This window comes from Sturnus vulgaris, chromosome 7 (assembly GCF_052056855.1).
Source record: "Sturnus vulgaris isolate bStuVul1 chromosome 7, bStuVul1.hap1, whole genome shotgun sequence".
NCBI lineage: Eukaryota > Metazoa > Chordata > Aves > Passeriformes > Sturnidae > Sturnus > Sturnus vulgaris.
The window spans coordinates 35,327,071-35,346,059 of NC_142249.1; the positions used below are offsets into that span (position 1 = coordinate 35,327,071).

Consider the following 18,989-nt stretch of genomic DNA (forward strand, 5'->3'; position numbering starts at 1 on the left):
AGACTTCCTGAAATCAAAGACAGTATGCCCTGAGTTCAGATTCTTTGATCCTGTCCTACTGAAAATCCATAGTGTATTTAAATATTAGGTTTTGGGGAACAGTCAGGAGCATTTTTTTTTTTCTTCTCTTTAACTTGTTTTATTAATCTTTAGGAAATAGTAAAGCTGTAAAGGCTGCACTGCCCTCTGCAGAGAGAATCTGTACAGCAGAAAAGTCATGCTCTGGAAAGCTACACTTGTAAATGCACTTGATTTAGGATCTGAAAGAGTGGGGTTTGTTGTTTTTAGTGAGGAAGAATGAAAACTGTGCCAAACTCCTGGAAACTCAGGTGTGATATGGATCACATGCTTTGCTTTTTAGGCATAATATCGAATGTCTCACCATGGAGTCTGCCAATGATATCCTGGTCCCCTCTTTTGATGGAAGGAGGAAGCACTGTGTTTTCCAGGGTGACCTGCTACTGTTCAGCTGTGCTGGCTCCCACCCTGCCCACAGAAGGATCTGCCCCTGCAGGGACTACATCAAGGGGCAGGTTGCACTGTGCAAGGACTGCCTATAGCAGCAGCAGGGCTGCTCCCAGCTGGGGACAACGTGAGTAGTTTGGAGAGGAGTTCCTGAGTACTCCCTGCACTTTGGTCCAGGTTTTCCACTGCAGGCAGAGCTATCATTGCTGGGCAGAATTATCTACTAAGAGAGGAGGGATTCATAATAAACAGCTATAACTGATCTTTTCTTCCTGTAAGGACGTTTGCAGTGTCACTCTTCGGATTCCTTCAGCTGTTTGCGAAGAGAAACGAGTCTCATGTTCGACAGTGGTTGAAGATGACTGCACAGAATAGTTTGTAGAAAATTTCCAGACCCATCAAACTTCTGTTTTTGTGTTTTGGGTGAAGTGCTTTCTATTTTTTTAACGAGTTAGGACATCCCCCATCATGGTTAGCTAAAGGATCTCAACTTCATTCCAGTAGAAAATTGAAAAAAGTGTGCTTGAAGGAGGGGATGCTGGGGAAGGAGGACTAACATTTTATTCAAGGTGCACTGTTTGGGTACAGCTTTGGCTTGAATGGCTACAAAGTAGTTTACTTCACAAGAACTTGGAATAATGAGAGAGCTCTGTACTCTGCTATTGGGTTATTTGGGCCCAGTTTTGGTTTTTTTTCCTTTTTTTTAAAATTAAATCTTTGTATACAAAAAGGTATTGTCTGCATCACAGCTGCTGCACCAGAGCAGCCTAAGCAGAGTGTCACAAATGAGCAAACAGGCAGTTGCCAGCATGTGACACATCTTGGTGACTGCACAGCTCATTGGGGTTGTGGCATTCTTCAGTGTGGAAAAGCTACAAAAACACAAAACCATTTGGGAATGGACTCATCACAGTTTACTGGTCCCATTTAGAGAGTAATTCTTGGAATTTGCCCACGCTTCTGTTGTAGTCTGTCTGCTAGAAATACTGTGTGAAGCAAAAAGTATTCAGCATCATTGGAGCAATATTATCATTAGAGTCTCAGTTTGCTACGGCTTCCAGTAGTTAAAGTGTTGCTGAATGACATAGAAAGGTTAAATTAAGCTAACTATAATTATTGTATGGTAGAAATGTAAAATGTCTTCGCAACTAGCTAGGTTTTTAAAGAGAAATTTTTTTCTGGAGAACAAGTTAGAGGAGATAAAAAAAGTGAAAAGAAAATAATCAATCCTCTGAGGTTCTTTGATTGTTTTTCTGGTTTTAAGGGGTTGCTTGTTTCTTCTTCCCTTTTTATCAGGCACACCATTTGCAAATTTAAAAGAAAATTTTTAAGTTCAAAATTTAAATCAAAGCTGGTTGGGTTTTTTTTGAGAGAAGCAAGTTAAACTGCCTTCTTTTTACAGAGGTAATTTTTGTTATTTTCAGCAGAAGGTGACATGCTTGACAGCACCATTTGTAGTCAGGAAGTTTCATGTTAAGATTAGGGAGAAACAAATCTGCAATCAGAGTCTGTAGGTTTGCAATTTGGACATGCTCTCACCATGCTGGAATAAAACCTCAAATCAGTACAGATTTTAATTTTTTTTTCATAAAGATTACTGGGTAGTAATGAAAGGCATAGATGCTTTCCATTTTCCTTTCTTGAACATATCTACTTGGTTCAGATTTTTCTTGCAAGCAGTGTTCATTATCTGTGTGGGATTATTGATGGACGTGGTCACCTACCAAAGACCAGGCAAGGGAGATGCTGTTGCACTGTGGATAAATCCTCCAGAGCAGTCTACAATTTAACTTCAATGCAAAAGCAGTGAATGAGCCTTTTCAAGCATTTTGTTTCCTGCATCAACACTCCTGACAGTGTTACCCTGTAACACTCCATAACATCGCTCTGCACAACACAGGAGGTTGTTGAGTATCCAGAAAGAGCCTGTGGGAGCTGTTGAACATCAGGGTCACCAGGATCTGGGTTTGATGATGTGAAAATCTGCTGTATTTTAGATTAATTTTCCAGAAACAGAATAGCTGGGTTTTCTAATGGGAGGCAAAATTTTTGTATGAAAAGAAAACAAATGCAAACCAGTATGAAAATCACTCCTTTGCCATAGCTCAGCATGTGCTTCAGTCAGCACAAATGTAGTTTACCATAGTTCCACTGCCCTGGAAAAGCTGAGGGAGGACAATTGGAAATGAGTCTGAGCAGGCACAACAGCTCATTCTGTATTTATATAAAATATCCCCTGCAGACCTGTGCATATTTGTGCAACTAGAAAATCCTGCCTATCACAGTGTATGAACTTCCAGCTGGTGCTGAAAGTAAAGGCAACAGCAGGATTTGTCTTCACCAGTTCAGCCTGATGCTTCTCAGGCAGGAATTGATTTTGGACTAGGATATCACAGAATTATGCTGGAAACAGATTTGTGAGTGTGCACTTAAAGGATGCAAAACATGTGGGTTTTGCTGTAGTGTAATTCTTTGCTGTAAATACATGTTTGCTTGGTTCCCCCTGCTGTAAGGCCCACATGGCAATACATACTGCATTCCAAACCTTTAAAGATGGGAGGGGTTTGGTATTTGTTATTATGAGATTTTCTGGTCTAGTGCTTTGCTCAATGCTATGTTTGCCTTTACCACAGCAGGGAGAGTTTATTATAAGCTCTGTTTTTTCATGCTGTAGCACTGTTTCTAGTCTGCTGAACTGAATTACTGCATTCTGGCAAAAAATGAAACAGCAGCACTGAAGGCGCTTGCATTTCAGCCAGGAACAGAGCATCCCAATTGGCTTCAGAGCCAGTGGTCTCTGATCTTATTTCCACTGAAACCTATAGAGAAGACTCATTAATCTTGAAGAATAACAAATCAAGACCTACAGGTTCAGTCTATATTCCTGTAAAAGGAGACTATCATGGGAACTGTAAGTGCACAGACTCTTCAAGCATTGCTCACTGAGCTCCACACACGCTCCCTGTCACACGTTCCCTCGTGCAGTGAGAAATTAGTGAATCCTTCTGCAGATAAACACTCAGGCAAATCCCTGTGGGACTAGTGAAAAGTTTGATTTACTAAAACCTGTAATAGATACCCACATTTCAGGCTGGTGGGCAGCTTTCTGTCCGAGTTCCATAACTATTTGCTTTCCTAATTGAAGAATAAAGGTGTAGTGCAGTTCTTGCACTCAAGCAAGGACATCACTGAGGGGACCGTGCTGCTGTTTCCAGTCTGACAGCAGAGCTTGCAGCTTCCTTTGCTCACAAGTCAGGTTTTTGCATGACTGCATTTGAATATATTGATCTGGGATTGATGGGAAAAAAATGTCAAAAGTTGAATATAAAACCATTTTACAAGCTTTTAAACATATCTCTCATATCAAGACATTCTTTGTTTTAAAATTTTGTATTTTTGTATGTGACCTAGTTTTTTTCAAAAATCTTGTTCCTACGGGATTAGAAAACTTGAGAGAAGCATTTACATATTTATTAAAATTAACATAAAAGGCTTGCCTTTGAAAGGTAAAGTTGGTAAATACACACTGTTTAAAAATGCCAATAAAAACCTCATTTATTTCATATATGCAAGTTGATTTGCACATGTATAAATAGAGTTGCTTTTTGCATTTTTTGCTTAGTTTCTATGTTTCTTTTTTGTAATTTATAGTTGCAGCAGTGTGTTTGCTTGTTTATATCAGATTATGTTTCTACAGATATTTAATGTTTATGTGCCTTTTTTACTTTCTTTGGGGTTTGGATGTGTGTTTGGAATATGGACATTGTCTGAACAAGTATAATGGAACACTAATTCCAGGTAAATTGTGCTGATGACTCTACAACTTAGTGGTGTGAATTTTGAATGTTTTTAAGTAGTGGAGAAATCTGTTCTAAAACTATATAAGACTTAATTAGATAAGAGATATTATAACTTTTAATAATTCCTGCAAAACATTGCTTCTGCAAGCAGAATGCAATTTACTGAGTATCTGTGATTTGGCATGAGAGCTCCTGCTGGGACGGGATGTCTGTTCAATGACCAGGGAGCAAAGGAAAGCCATTAACATTCCCCAGGGAGACAATGATAACAGAAAACCTCCAGGAACAGCCATAGCTGATGTGATGAACAGGAAAGTTGAAGATCCACATTGAGATTTGTGAGCTGTTGGTTTTCCAGCTCAAGATGTCTGCATGGATGTACAGGGGGCAGTTCCTGATGCTACCAGAGACAGAGGCCTTTTATCACAGCTCAACTGGCAGCTCTTGGTGGGAAGGGACTGGTCAGCTTATTGCAGATGGATTTTCTTTTTTCTGCTACTTCTTTGCTGCAGTAGTATTTTGCAAAGCAGCTGCTGCTGAGATTTCAGTTGGGATGGGGCTGTAGCCAGAGCCTCTCTGCACCTTCCCAGCTCCACTCTGCTCCCAGCTACTTTGTGTCAGCTTTTGCACCTTGCTGATTATCAAGAATTCAGACTCACTGGAAATTTGTCTTGATATCATCAGCTCCATCAGGCTGTCATGTTGTACCACTGTCCTTTAAAATCCTAGGCAGCATCCTTGATTTGTCCTTAATGCAAAAGACATACCCTCCCCTCTGTGTGTGTGTGGCCCTTTTGAATTGCAAAGGTGATTGATGAGTGTGACCACTGTTCACATAAACAAAACCCAGACTGCTTTCTCAGGTCTTTTGCTCAGAGTTCCTTTCAGGACCAAATTTTGCTAGTAAAATAAATGGGATGAATCAGGCTGGATACAATCTCATCCAAGCCTAATTAACTTCGTGACTCCCACTGGCTTCAGTGATAGCACAACTCCTCCATTAATGTTTCTTAAAATTAAAAAGTCAACCCTCCCTTTTTAATAAGTGTAAAGCACTGTATCTTAAATGATAAAGAACAAACACTTGCAGGGCATATTGTACACATATCAGCAACCAGTTTTTCTTGCTGTCACAACACAGATCAGCTCTAAGCTGATGTTACTGATTAGTTGTTAAAGTATCAGTTGAAAACGTGGATAAATTGCTGTTCTGTCAACAGTTGGGAGTCTGAGGGATGGCATTTTTTGATTATTTTTAGAGAGACCAGGAGTTACCAGTTTCTGATTTCCCAGTCTTTTTTCCAGGGGTGCTAACATTTGGCATGGCTGTTTGCTTGTGATGTTTGTCCTGCAGCTGCTATGCCTTCAACTTCTCACTTGTGATCTCTTTCCATCTGTAGTTCTCCTTTGGCCCCATTGTTGTAGGGATTGCTGTAAACTCAAGGAGAATAATGCACTGACAGATGTGTTTTCATTGGAGCTGAGATGGCCAGGGACATAGAGGATTTTATTGAGATCTGCTTTAATAATATTGCTGTAAATGTAACACCAAAACACACTGTTTTATGAGCAGTGACTTAAATCTCATCTACACATTTTCAAGCAGTTCTGTAGGGTTTTAAATTAGTTTGTAATTTCCAAATATAATTATATTTAAATGGAATGTGTAAGCAACAACTCCATGTATCAAGTGTAAAATGTTTACTGTAGGAATGTGTTGAAAACACCAGAGGCTGGACCCCAGAGTGCCTCAGGTGTGAAGCATCATCCATTGTTCTTTGTTCCAGGAAAAGCAACAAAGTGCAACCATTGCTGCTGTGCCTTGCACGTTGGGACCTGTTCATTTTTATAGGTGTCATCCTTTGCATATTCATGTAATCAGAACACACAAAAGTGTGTTTTAATTCAGCAGACCTCTCTCAAGAGCACTAAGCCACCTGTTTATTAAATGAGTAAATAAAACCAGGTCCTCGAAGTTTTGATAAAATGAATAATAACTTCACCCTCAATGCACATAAACTGCTTTAAAAATTTGTTGTGCTCAAGTGACTGAAACCGTTCTCTCTGCTGGGCAGATTAGTGCAGGTGCATAGGACCAGAATTTGTCACCTCATGTATGGGCTCACAGAACTGAAGCATTGAGGACCCTGCTGTCCCCATGGCCACCAAAGCACATCTGTATTGTCACTGCAAATGCCAGCCTTGAGTCCTGCAGGAGCCACCAAATCCTTGGCTTTAAGGAGAGCATGTAAATAACGCCTGGCATTTCCTGGAGCCATCCAGGCACCAAGTGCATGCAACACGACCTGGCTCGGGCTCCAGCAGCTGCAAAGTAGTTTGAAGTATCAAAAACTAGGCACACAATAAATCAAGTTAAATTGCTGTCTAAGGGCAGTTAATTTTAATAGTGTAATACCCAGAACTAATTTATGTTCGTTAACAGGTCTGTTGCAGTACAGTGACAGTGAAAAATATTTTTAAGGAGTCATGGGTTTAATTTGGTTTTTGCAAGGAGTGCAGGAGAGGAGGGGGAAATGGCAGTTTTTACCAAAGGAAAAAAGAGAGTTAGTTTTGTGAGGAAAGTTACCCTGAAGATTCTAAGAGAGCTAAAAGAAAAATATCAGGGAATATTTACAAAGCTAATTTGGGCTTGGAGACATTGATCCCCCTGAGCTTACTGAGCTGACCACTGCAGGGAGATTCTCCAGAGTGCTCTTTGAGGCAGCTCTTTGGGTTCTGGTCTGCATCATTCCCTGGAGGAGTCTCCCTCTTCAGGGGTGAAGAGGGTCAGAGTCTGAATAAGCCCTGTAGCAGTGTAAATTAGAAAAGAAACCTACTGAATTCACTGAAATTGCTTTTTGCAAACAATAATGTGGAGTCAATGAGGGGTTTTAAATGTATACAAGAAGTTCAGGGTCAGGCTGGTACTATGGGGTGTTTGGTTTGAATTCTCCCCTAATAGGTTAATCCTTTGTTTTATTTCAATGGTTGTGTTCCACTATATTACGTTCAAGCAGTTGGGTTCAAACAGAACAAAACGCAGTGGTTCAGATACTGCCAAGTTCCTGGGGTTCAATAGGATGGGAATTTTTTTAATTTTTTTTTTTAGAACAGTAAATGTCTGTACTTTAATGGCATAGAAAAATGCTCTGTTTTCACTGTTGTAGAAAAAAACTAGGGAGAATTTATTTTTCAATAAACTTTTTTCTTGTGTGATTTGGATTTATGATTGCTTTGTGCTTAAATGGGAATGCCATTAATTGCCTTTTATCCCAAACTGCATTTGTGTGGCTTCTTCCAACTCCCCAGCTGGGTGTTTCTGTTGCTGCCCCACCTCTGCACAGGTAAGTCCCACACCTTAGCCAGAAGAACATCAGGTGAGTAATGAACTGTTTGCTTTGTTTTGTTTTAAGCCTGGGTTGGATAATAGGTTACTTCAAGCCTTCTTTCAGGAGGCAATTTTGTCACAGCATTAGTTAGGAATTTCTGCTTTCCTGTAAATTTACAACCTGCTCAATTACAGCACACACTGAATTTACAGCACACTGTAAATTTGGGAGAAAGGGAAAGTGAGACTGGAATTGCTCAGTGGCTCTCAGGCCTGCAAGAGTTCCTGGCACAGTACATTATGGAGCTGAAAGATAGAGCTACACTGGTAAAAGAGCAGCTTTAGAGAGTTTTCTCCTGCAGGATTTAACATGCAAAGCACTGGGGAGCTTATGAAACATTGGCATGTGGAACAAGGGCTCAGGTGTGAAGCTTTGGCCCACGTGGGATTGGGGTGTGCATTCAGTGCCACATGAAATCACCTTGGCAGCTCTGAATGAATACAAATGTCCAGAGTGAAACTTCTCCAGGGGAGCTGTCAGGGTGTTTCTGCTGACAGGCCTTTTCTGCCCCCCTCAGGTTTTGTTAGCCCAGCCAAGACTGAGGGAAGGGCTCTCTTTTGTCAGCTGCTGGGAATGTGGGAGGTGTTGGTAGAGGCATCCAAGAGTAATAGAGAGTAATTAATGTAGGAGCAATATGTAGTGAAAAAAATAATAGTTAAAAAAAAAGAGACAGCTCTTTATCTGTTAAAAAAAGTCCATTTGTAGCACAGTTGCTATGTATTAAAAAAAGAACACAAAAACAATCACAGCTACACTGGAGAGAAGCAACAGCTCATTTTTTCCAGCATTACCTTTTTCCAAGTTTGTTCTTTGTTGAGGCTTTGGTTTTTTGTTTTTAATGTGGCCACACATAACTGAGTACTGTAGAATCAAAAGAGTACAGAAGTCAGTAAATATCAGCTTGAGATGCCTTGAACTGTCCTCCCAGTTAATGACACACACCCCAGTAAGCCAGAGCATAAATAAAGATGTCAAACAGGTGCCTGCAGGCTGGGAGGGGGTTTGGGAGGTGGGTTTGGATATCCACTTGGCCAGTCTCCTCACTGGACAGTTCTGTGCATTGTGGCCTCAGAGGGTGGTTTTTCCACTGTGCAGTGCTGCTGCAAGAGCCTTTTATGGCTGTTTCAGTGAGGAAAAGTATGTGAATATCCTTCACCACTTGCCCCTTTTTATGGTCCTTGGCATACTTCCCCTTGGACTGAATCGGGTGAAAATGTTGTTGGTTCTGTGTTGCTATTCAACATTCCACAATTTCCAAATGTTTCCCACCATCAAAATGAATTAGTGGAGGACACTGCTCATTCAGGCTCTTGTTCTGCTTATTTTTGGAAACGTTTTCCTTCCTGTTTCATTCCCTTAATTGTTGTTCAGCTTTGACATCTAAAAAGCTGAAGAGACATCTGTAAAATGGTGAGCATCTAGAGTTAGATGTGAGCTGTGTTGCAGTCACATAATGGAAAAAAAATCTATGAAAATTGGAACTTGGAATAAAAAATACTCCATGCAGCTGTATTGGAAAACTCATTTGGGGGAGTTTAAATACTGAATACTTCAAGTCTCACATGCTTAGACTGGGTTTAGTCAAACTCCAGCTGGTAGAGAGTCCACAGATGGAAATGTTTTGCTGGGATTTTGTCCCACTCAAAACACTTCCCCTCCGTGTGCAAGAGCTGGAGCACCCACTTTGCTGCCTCACACTCCCTTGTATTTGTGTTTATGCTTGTCATGACTTGTTATTTTGATTATGGAGATTGCATTTAGCTAAAATCTAGGTAGTAAATCTTTGTAGCAAAAAAAACTGGGAACAGTTTGCACACACCAGACTCCAGCTGCTCTGTCTCCCTGTGTGTCCTGCTTTGCTTGGGAGCCTTGGCTCAGGGGTCCTTGCTCCTGCCTGGCTGAAGACATCTGCTTCCTGCACCTTTGTGAGGAGAGACACATCAAAGCAGTGCTGGACAAAAATGCTGAAGGAGTAAAAACTCCAAAGAAAATGTACTGAGGTGAGAGCCTTTGGTGGCTCAGCAGGTAACAGCTGGTGTTTCCAGCCTGAGTACAGGGCATCTTGGCAGGGAAGCTGCCACATCCCTAGAGACCTCTCCTGGCTTTCATTTCCTCCCCAGCTCCATAGGAGTGTGGAATTGATGTGATCAGCCCAAGCTGTGCTGCAGGCTTGGCTTCTGCCTCATGGCTCTGCCCACTAAGAGGAGGTTGGCATTGTCATTTCTCCTGTTTGAGAGGAGCTGCCTCCACTCCGTGGTGAGGTGAGGGGTGACAATAATCCCTGCCTGTGTCAGCACAAGGTGACTTCAGAAGGGTGCTGGGTTTGGTGCCAGCAACAGGAGCTGACAAAATGGGATGTTTCCCAGTTACTTGCTAAACTAACTTGAAAAAAATGTGCTTTGAGCCTGCCTGCAGCTGAATGTTGGTGCTGCTGTCAGTCCCTGCAGGACCTGAACTCTGAGCTTCCCTTCTGCAGCTCCTGATGAGCTGTGCCACCACAGTGGGCAGCTGATCCCACTGAACAGGGAAAAAGCAGGAACTGTTCAGTGCTGCCTCCAATACCCATCCCGTGGCTGAAAGGAAAACAGCAGCTCCCAATCCTGGGGGGAACAGGAGAGGGAAATATCCCTGGCTGGTCTGTTACTTGAATTAGTTATGCTCTCACATTGCCTAACCTGGCCCCACATGCCAGGCCGCAGGAATGTGTTTTTGTGTGCTACTCGTGTGCAGTTCCCGGTCCTGGATAAACACAGCCAGAGGTGCAGGGATGGGCTCTGTCACAGCTCCTGTCGGTGGCAGCACACTCGGCACAGGCAGAGGTGAGAAATCACTGCCAGCACAGCAAAACGATGTGCAACCCCTGTGTGAAGCATCTACACAAGTCTGGGAATTCCAGGGATAATCTCTGTTCAAGGAGATTCCTTAGCTCTTTATTTGACTGCCTAGGAAAAATGTGTTGTCGGGTTGGGAACAAACATTGCTGGTTTGCATATTATTAAGGCTTAATAGATGGGACTGGATTACCTTGGGCTAGATAACCTTTAAAGATCCCTTCCACCTACCCTGTCCTGTGGCCTAGCATCTCCATGAGCTGGTCCACAAAAAAGGATGCCAGAAATGCCTTCACTTTTTCCCAGGCAGCTGGGATTGCAGAAATGCAAGTGGTATTGGCAGCGGTGAGCACCTCTGTGGTACATTCCCAGCTGCAGGTGTACCTACAGCTGCATTTGCCCACATCTGAGGAGCTTCTTGTCTGGGATCTTTGCTTCAGGTCCATTTCTGGAACATCATCAGGGAGCTTCTTTTGAGGCTCTTTTTCCACCACGGTTGGATGGTGCTTATTTATGGTCTGCCTACTACAGCAAGAAATGAAATGGAATAAATCAGCAGCAGATGTTAGTCTGGTGATTTTTTTCAATGACAGTCAAGATTCAAAAAAATCTGGCTTTTAGCTAAAAGTGAACATTATCAGTCCCCATGCCTACCTGGTGCGTGTGGGTCATGGCTGGGGATTCAAGATCCCAGCTCGTGTAATCCTGACAGAGTTTTTGATAGCTCCCTTCTCTGCTGAGCAATATGGCCAGATTCAAAGCATCTGCTCAGTGTCACAGTCACTTTCAGGGATTAACTTGCAATTCTGAGCTTGGCCAGGCTGTAATAAGTGTTGGTTTGCAGCCTCATTCTGGTCAGTGCTGTTCCTTGTGAGAGCACTGAGGCTCCTTCCTCACATCCTGTGCACAACAAGGAGCCCTTGGCAGTGCTGAGGGCTGCAGTGATCTCCAGGCAGGTTATTGTGTTGGCCAGTGCCAAGCTTCAGGTGATTAATCCGAGTGCTTTTGAGGTGTTGTAGCTTTTGAATAGTCCACCTTCACTTAGCCTAGCTGGAAGTACACTTGCTATCTCATAGTTGGAAAAAATTAACTGGTACTGGCATTTAATAAAGCAAACTCGTACAGATGCTGGTCCCTGTGAGCGTGGCTGGCTCGAGCAGTGTCACAGGACATGGATGAGCAGTTATTTTCTCTGCTATTGTCACATACCACGCAGAGTCTCCTTGATGCCTGCTGGCTTTATCACCATTTCTGAGAATCATCTTTTCCTAGACTTTTTTAAGTAGCACAAGTATTTGTGTAATTTTCTTGTATTTACCTGCTGATACTTAACAATTCTTTAAAGCATCTGTGGTAACTGAAAACTCTCTGCAATTGGTTTAAACTAATCTGATAAGAGTATGATTAACTTGTCTAACCACATTTCCTTTTCAGATGTCTGTACTTAGAAACATCCTCGGAGCATTGCAGAGTTCCAGAAGGAAGTGTGAAACGTCATTAACTGAGTGTTTAACCTTCCTTTGTGCATGAGCACATCTGTGCTCCTGTTCACACTCGGCATTTTAACAGAACTATTTAATGTTTGAACTGGGTGTTGGTTTGAGTGTCCTGCATACTTTCAGTGGTTTAGGACTTTGGTGTGGCAAAGGTTATACCAGGAGTTCAGCCACCACCATGTCCCTTCTCCTCAGTTTTCTGCAGCACTGGCTACAAACAGGCTGCTGGACTGCATGGGCCTGGGGAGAAGCACTTCTGGTAGCTCTCCAGTGTCATTCTCAAAACTAAGAATGGGACTGGAGTGGGAATAAAATCCTCAGGGAGGTGGAAAAGGTATCAAGGTAAACAGTATCAAGAAAACTAAGAAGCCATGAAATGTCTAATATTGCTGGTTCAGGCCCTGGGTCTGTGATTCTGAGGCTGAGGATGCCTGACAAACACTGTTAATCAGTGAGGAAATATCAGCTCCACAGCTCCTGTCATGGCAGTGGTGTGAGAGAAGAAACAATGGGAAAAGCAAAGGTGTAAGACATTAAGGACTTGTGCAGGAAGACAGGGTCTTGGGGTGACATTTGATATTTAAAAATCCACCTGTGCTGAGTACAGTGAGTGCTCCTACACTTTCCAGTCCTTCTGGAGTCCTTGCTGAATGCTCCTCTGAAGTAGCTCTTTTGTCACCTTACAGCTGAGTGACATCATCCTGTGACAGCAAGGCACAAGCAGCATCAGCACTGATAGCACCACTTTGCATACAAATGCTTACACAAACTTAATTGATCTAAAAGATGTGAAAACAAACCATAGCAGCAGAGTAAATTTCGTTTTGCCATAGAGAATCCTGTATCAAGGCATGTTCTGTTTCCAATACTCTCATATGGGTACTGCCAGGTCAGGGAAACCACTGGGGCATCTCTTCCAACACAAATCAGTGGGAGTTGGCTTTTACTAGAGATCTTTAGGGACCTGGGCAAGTCACAGATGATGGGAAATATAATTTTAACAGCAGACCTGTGAAAAAAACAGTGTCTCCACTGTACATCCCTCACTGATCAAACTGTACATCTACTCTCATATCTGTAGTCTATTGTTATGTACTAGAAATGGGCATTTCTAGCCACTCACATACTTACCATGGTCTTACTTCAAACTCTACAGTGGTCTGTCTTATCTTTTATTGACCTGTGATAAATAGAAGCAACAATACTGATTCTCTGATGTGCAAACCGACCTGGAACACATAAAATAAAGAGAAAGTGGCTATAGCCAGAGAATCCAGTTTAATAGGCTGCTATACAGGAAGACTTTGTTCTATGATACATTCTGGAAATAGTTTTCAAATGTTACTTACAGATACTGTATAAAATAGATACCAGTTTTATTGATTATACATCAAGATTCTTTGATCATTTAACCTGCTATTAAGTAATATATAAGATGTGTGGTGGAAAGTGAGCAACACTTTACAGGACAATCTAAATCTAATAAATAGATCTGTATCTCACCATGAGATTGAGCCACTGCTGTGCCTTTGTCAGACTACAGAGCAACCACAACGTCACACACGCTGGTACAGCTGCATATGGTAAAATAGGAGATGAAAATCCCATTCCTTGAGCAGCTCCTCTTCCCTGCATGACTTTTTTGGCTTTGGTCTGTACAGTAATACTGTGTGTGCTTGCTGGGTCCATGCAAAGCTATGCAGAGTGTCTCATTAAGAAAAAATAGACTTTAAATTGAAGAGGTATCGTTTCAGTTAATTTGGGGTTGAAATGCATTATCTCTCTGATCACAGAAAGGGCTGCACCTGCTCTTTCTGGGTGTCTATTTCAATACAGGGTGGAAGTAGCTACTTTAGTGTTTTAAGCAACACAGCTCTGGGTGTCCAGACTCTATGTAAGATACTCTTAGTCGAAGAGGTTAGCAAGGATTGTACTCCTGTTACAGCATGTGTTTGGGAAAATACAGGCCAGGGGAAAAAAAATCCAAAACTCAAATCTGAAACTGGCACTTCTTTACCCACAGGCTTACCACACCATTGAGAACACTTTCACTCTGGAATATACAACATGGCAGCTGGGTTCAAACTGAGAACTGCATGTTTTCTATTGTCACAGGAATCAATAGCATACTGGAAATAAATAAGGAAAAAACCAAACCATAACGCTGCTGAATCGCAAGCTGTGTGCACAAAATGCCAGATTTACAGAGAGATTTCCCATTCAGACAAACTTCAACAGAAACAGACCACGGGGAAGCAAACTGCATACTCAGGAAAATGCCATTGGCACCACTTGCCAAGGATGCTGTGGTTTTACAGTCCTTGCAGGGAGAGGGCAGCACCTTCACTCGAACATCTCGTAGTGGCGTGTTTGCCTCACCCTGGGCACCATATCGATGAGCAGCCTGCAGGGAGAGCACAGAGCATCAGGCACAGGACAGCCCCAGAACGGAATACATAAATAGTCATGAATAAAAAAGAGCTCAGGTGGTGTAACAGCCTTTACAGTTTTCCAGAAGAGTTAGTTTTACAGTGGAAATTGTGATTATACTGACCTATTTAAGAGTGGTACTCCCCATTAAAATGTTAATTGAATTTTCCAAGTTGAAAAAAATAAAAAAAACCAAGCCCACAGCTTCCAGCTGAGAGCTGACTGCAGCCTGGCCAAGGGCTGCTTCTCAACGGGCATAATTCCAACTAAGATGCTCCATTTCCCACTTTCTCTTATGGCAGATAAGCCATAAAGTGCAAAATTCGTGTTAGATTCCATGCAGTCAAGTGAAATTGTGGCAGCAATGAAGTGCATGGCAGAGCTTCATTTGATTTTTTATTCTGTTTCTTGTGTGAATCAAGAAAGTATCTTAAAATTCAAGAGAAACAACATCTGAAACATGAGCAGGAACCTTCAGTTCTGAAGTTGCCAAAGGTAGGGCTGGGACAGAAATCAATATCAAGATCCCTCTTTAAACTTGGGCACCTTTCCTTTAATCCAGACTTCCTTTGGCAAAGCAATTCTCATAAATGTGCCATAAATGCAAGTAGGACTGTTTTTATCCATCATTTGTGGTTATTTTTCAGATACTGTATTTCAGGTATACAAAAATCTAAAATTATTCTGATTTCTTTTAAAGTCCTGGTTGTTTTCCAGCTGATGTGGAGGAGGGACACAGCCTTTTATAACCCTTTCCACACACTCTGCTCCAGTATTGGCTGCTAGTCTAATAAATCCCAGGGACTGATTTCACTGGAATTACCTAAAATCCTAAAGGCTATGACCTCCTAGCTCTCAGGGCCAGCCCATCTGCTGGACACAGGGCCCTGCCTGCTCCCAGGAGATACTCACTTGATTCCATAGGCAGATATTGTAAGTCCAATTAACACTCCTATACTGCCATCCAGGTACCACACAGAAGAATTGTGTTTAAACACTTCTGCACTAAGAAGGATGGAAAATCCCATTATTCCACCTACAAGAGAGTTGAAACCTAGAAGGGGGAAAAAATAATTAAAGGATGAATGGTAGGAGTTTATGGGAAGGAAAATTGTTTTGCACACTAACCTGTCAAAGACCCTCTCTTGGAGTTTTTTTTCCCATTCCATGTATTTATTTACATGCCTGGCACTACTCCTTAGGGCTGCAGACATTGCTGAACACATACAAGGTAATCCTAGTCATATTTTCCATTTATGCTTTAGTTATACCACAGCAGCTTCTTACCTACTATTTACAATTTTAATGAACACACTTTTAGATTGCTTTTTTTTAACCCTTTCTCTTTTTCTCCAAGATTGTCCCTTTGAAATTCTCACAGAGCTTTTGGAAAAATTAATTCCCCTTTTCATTCAATTCCTGTTTGATTGATTATTGATTTGGGGATTTTGAAGTCATTCTATGTGTACTGTTTTCTTAACTCAAAGTTCTCTTTTTCTGATTTTTTTCCACAGTAACCCAAAAGATACCCCTGTTGTTCTACACACAAAAAAAGTCACTGAGAATGCATTAATTTGGTAGATCTGTACACTGTTTAACCTAGATAACAAATGAAATATCAAACTTGAAATATTCTATATTGCTTGGTGAGTCAGCTCTAGCCAGCTGTTGTTTACAGGACTTAGCCAAGTTTTTGCAATTCCCCATGACTGCCAACAATGACACCCCTGCCATTTGTTCCTGAGTGTCTCCTTTGATCCACACCTCTCACATCCAGTCTTTGTCTATTTATTCATTTATACTGCTAGCACATGTTGAAATTGTGTATATTGTGTCTATAAGGACTATAAAATATAAATTAATAATTAGAAATTTAAACCAGTGCTACTTTCCCTGCCCCAGTTTAACTTGGAATCCATCAGCACAATATGCAAAAGAATAAAACATTTTCATGCCATTATTGGCTGATGGTTCCAAATTATTTCAAAGCTATTTGCAAAGGAAATTGTTTTTCCTTCCTGACTCTCATTTAGCCAAACCTTTCTTTGCTGATGTGGCAGGAAATAATGTAATGGCTGCAGGTATTAACCCAGACACTGTTCTAAGGCCAGCACAGGAAAAAAGAGGTGGCTAAATCTGGGTAGGAAACAGGTACCTAAAACCTACAGGAAAGTTGGCTGACATCACTGACTGTCACAGACTTGTCCTCTGAGATGTCACAAAATTCAAGGCAGGAAATGGCTATTTTTATTATCCAAAAGGCCAAGAGCTTTTGCCATAAACAAACTGTAAAAATAACATTTTGCCTCATTAGGATTCATACATCTAGGCTTTAAACAGATATTGCTGTTAAGCCCTACTCTAAAACAAAATTATTCTAAAAAACAATTGTTAATATAGGTTGACATGCATAAAAGAGAAATTGCTGTTCTGAAAATAAACCTATTTTTTAGGAAGAAAAATTCATGCTCCTTTTACTCAAAACAGTTTGTTGGTCTGGAGCCAGGGATCACAGGAGGTAAATTAGCAGGAAACAGAAAACACTAAAAAAAGATATGCAAGGGACTGCTAAATCTGTCTCAGCTGCTGAATCACATTGTCTCTTCCTGATCATTAATAAATCAAGTACATATGTAAATATATTTTGTGAAAGCAGATATTTAACCACACATGTTAAGATCATCCTCCTACATTTTCTAAAGTAGTTCTAAAGGGGAGAAGAGAGATAAAAACCAGGCTGAGGTAATTGTATACTTTTTTCCCTAATTTTTTTAATCAAAGAATGAGCAGTCTCCAGCTCAGAAGCAGTATCATTAGCATGAGGATGTAATTATGGGGAAAGAGATTTCTCTGTCATACAGAAGAACAATTCAGAGCTGGAGTTATTTAGGATCTTTCAGTTAATATTTTGGCTGAATAAACTGCTCTGTTTGAAAACTAAGCTACATTTTTTTCAAGGGAGGGTTCATCCTTTGCCTGCCTAGGCAGAGTTCTGAAATGGTCAACGTGTCCCACTTCCACCCTGGCAGTGAAGGAAGTCAGACTCACTGGGCTGCAGTTCCCAGCATCCTTTCCAGAATCCTTTTTGCAGGTTGGAGATATTTTTGTTTTAAAATGTCTAGAGTGGCAGAGCCCATTGGAAAGAATAAGATCTCTGAGCTGGAGGTCTGTTGGGAGAGAATCCCAAATGCAGGGAGGCAATAGCTTAGTTGTAACCCACTCACTGCTATTCTGATGCCTTTTTTGCTTTTTTCATATTTAAAATATAAATACTCATGAAGAGTTTATAAGTGGGATGACAGAGATACTCATAATACGTGTTATCACACATCATCAAGAAAAATTTTAAGTATGTTTAATTTGCTTAAAATAAAGCAAATTTTATGTGTCCCTAGAGTAAGCTGAAAATTTAATTTCCTTTAAGTGAAATCTTTAGCAAAGAGTAAAATAATGTAGGTACCACAACCCATGAATCATGAACGCTGTACAGTGTCTGTTTACTGAGTATTTCAAGCTGCCCTGGCAGATACAAACCGGGAGAGATTTGTATGGGGTTGTGAAACTTCTGCCATCACTGTGGTCTCACCTGTCTGAAGGGCAGATCCCTGGGATTTCTGAGGATTCAGAAGCTTGAGCTCTGCCAGTGAGAGGAATATCCAGACTTATCTTTAGAGCATGGTTTTAAACCTACCTTTAAAACCAGAAACAGCCAGGTGCTGCACACCTCAGCTGACACTGGTGGCAGTGAGGAGTTCCAAGGATGCTGTGCAGGAGATCCACCCTGTGCCAAACCCAGAGGTTTGTTTCTCTCCTGCCCTGCTCCAGCAGCTCTGCTGAGTGGCAGGGAAAGCACTGTGGTGACAAATGACACCAAAGGGGGTCCCTGTGGATGCTGGTGATGATCCCTGCTCAAGGCAGGTTTTTCTGCAGCTTTTACCAGCACAGGCAGTGAGGATGGAGGTGACTTAACCAAAGCTCTCTAAATTTGTGTAATATCCCCCTGCTGCAGCCTAACCTCTGACTAACACACCTCTAACCCATTCTCTATGCTCTACCTCTAACTCTCTATTATTGCTTGCTATGCACACATTCACTGTTTGGCTTCCACCAGACGTTCTCATTTCAGCTGAGCTATCTGTGCTGGAGGCCAGTGGTACCACAGATTGTTCTTGGGTTTGGGTTTTTTCCCATTTCTTAGTGGCTGATTTATTTCAATGCTCTTTCACAGTTGTCATCGTGCAGGGGTCCCTGGAAGAATCTATAAAAGCAGGAGGATCAATGTCACACTCACCATCAGTTATCAGTGCTCTGCTTGTAAGGACCTTTCCCAGCATAAATTTGATTACTGCCAAGACGGTGCAAAGGATTCCACTTAGAACAGAGACACTATACAGAAAATCATCCTGAAAAAAAAAAAAACAACAAAAAAAAGAAAAATATCAGACATTAGTATGACTTCTGGTCATGTCCCACCTATTAAATGACAAATAGTACTAATTTCTGTGCAAATACTTGTGCTACAAGAAACACAACCTGAGATCAAGATTTCCTACCTTATGACTTCCACAACAGCTGGTG

General features: G+C 41.5%; 2 protein-coding genes across 2 annotated transcripts in view; one reads left to right on the plus strand and one right to left on the minus strand.

Annotated features, from left to right (window-relative positions):
• Window positions 1-4,030, plus strand: part of MGAT5 (alpha-1,6-mannosylglycoprotein 6-beta-N-acetylglucosaminyltransferase) — a 109,719-nt gene extending 105,689 nt beyond the window's left edge. The window contains exon 17 of the mRNA XM_014870824.2: window positions 362-4,030. Within this exon, the coding sequence (XP_014726310.1) occupies window positions 362-560 (199 nt within the window). The 3' untranslated portion in view covers window positions 561-4,030. The remainder of the gene's footprint in view (window positions 1-361) is intronic.
• Window positions 4,031-13,240: 9,210 nt separating this feature from the next.
• Window positions 13,241-18,989, minus strand: part of TMEM163 (transmembrane protein 163) — an 85,586-nt gene continuing 79,837 nt past the window's right edge. Inside the window, exons 6-8 of the mRNA XM_014870823.2 lie at window positions 18,703-18,814; window positions 15,324-15,465; window positions 13,241-14,385 (exon numbers count right to left, since the gene is read on the minus strand). Coding sequence (XP_014726309.1) covers window positions 14,325-14,385; window positions 15,324-15,465; window positions 18,703-18,814 — 315 coding nt within the window. The 3' untranslated portion in view covers window positions 13,241-14,324. The remainder of the gene's footprint in view (window positions 14,386-15,323; window positions 15,466-18,702; window positions 18,815-18,989) is intronic.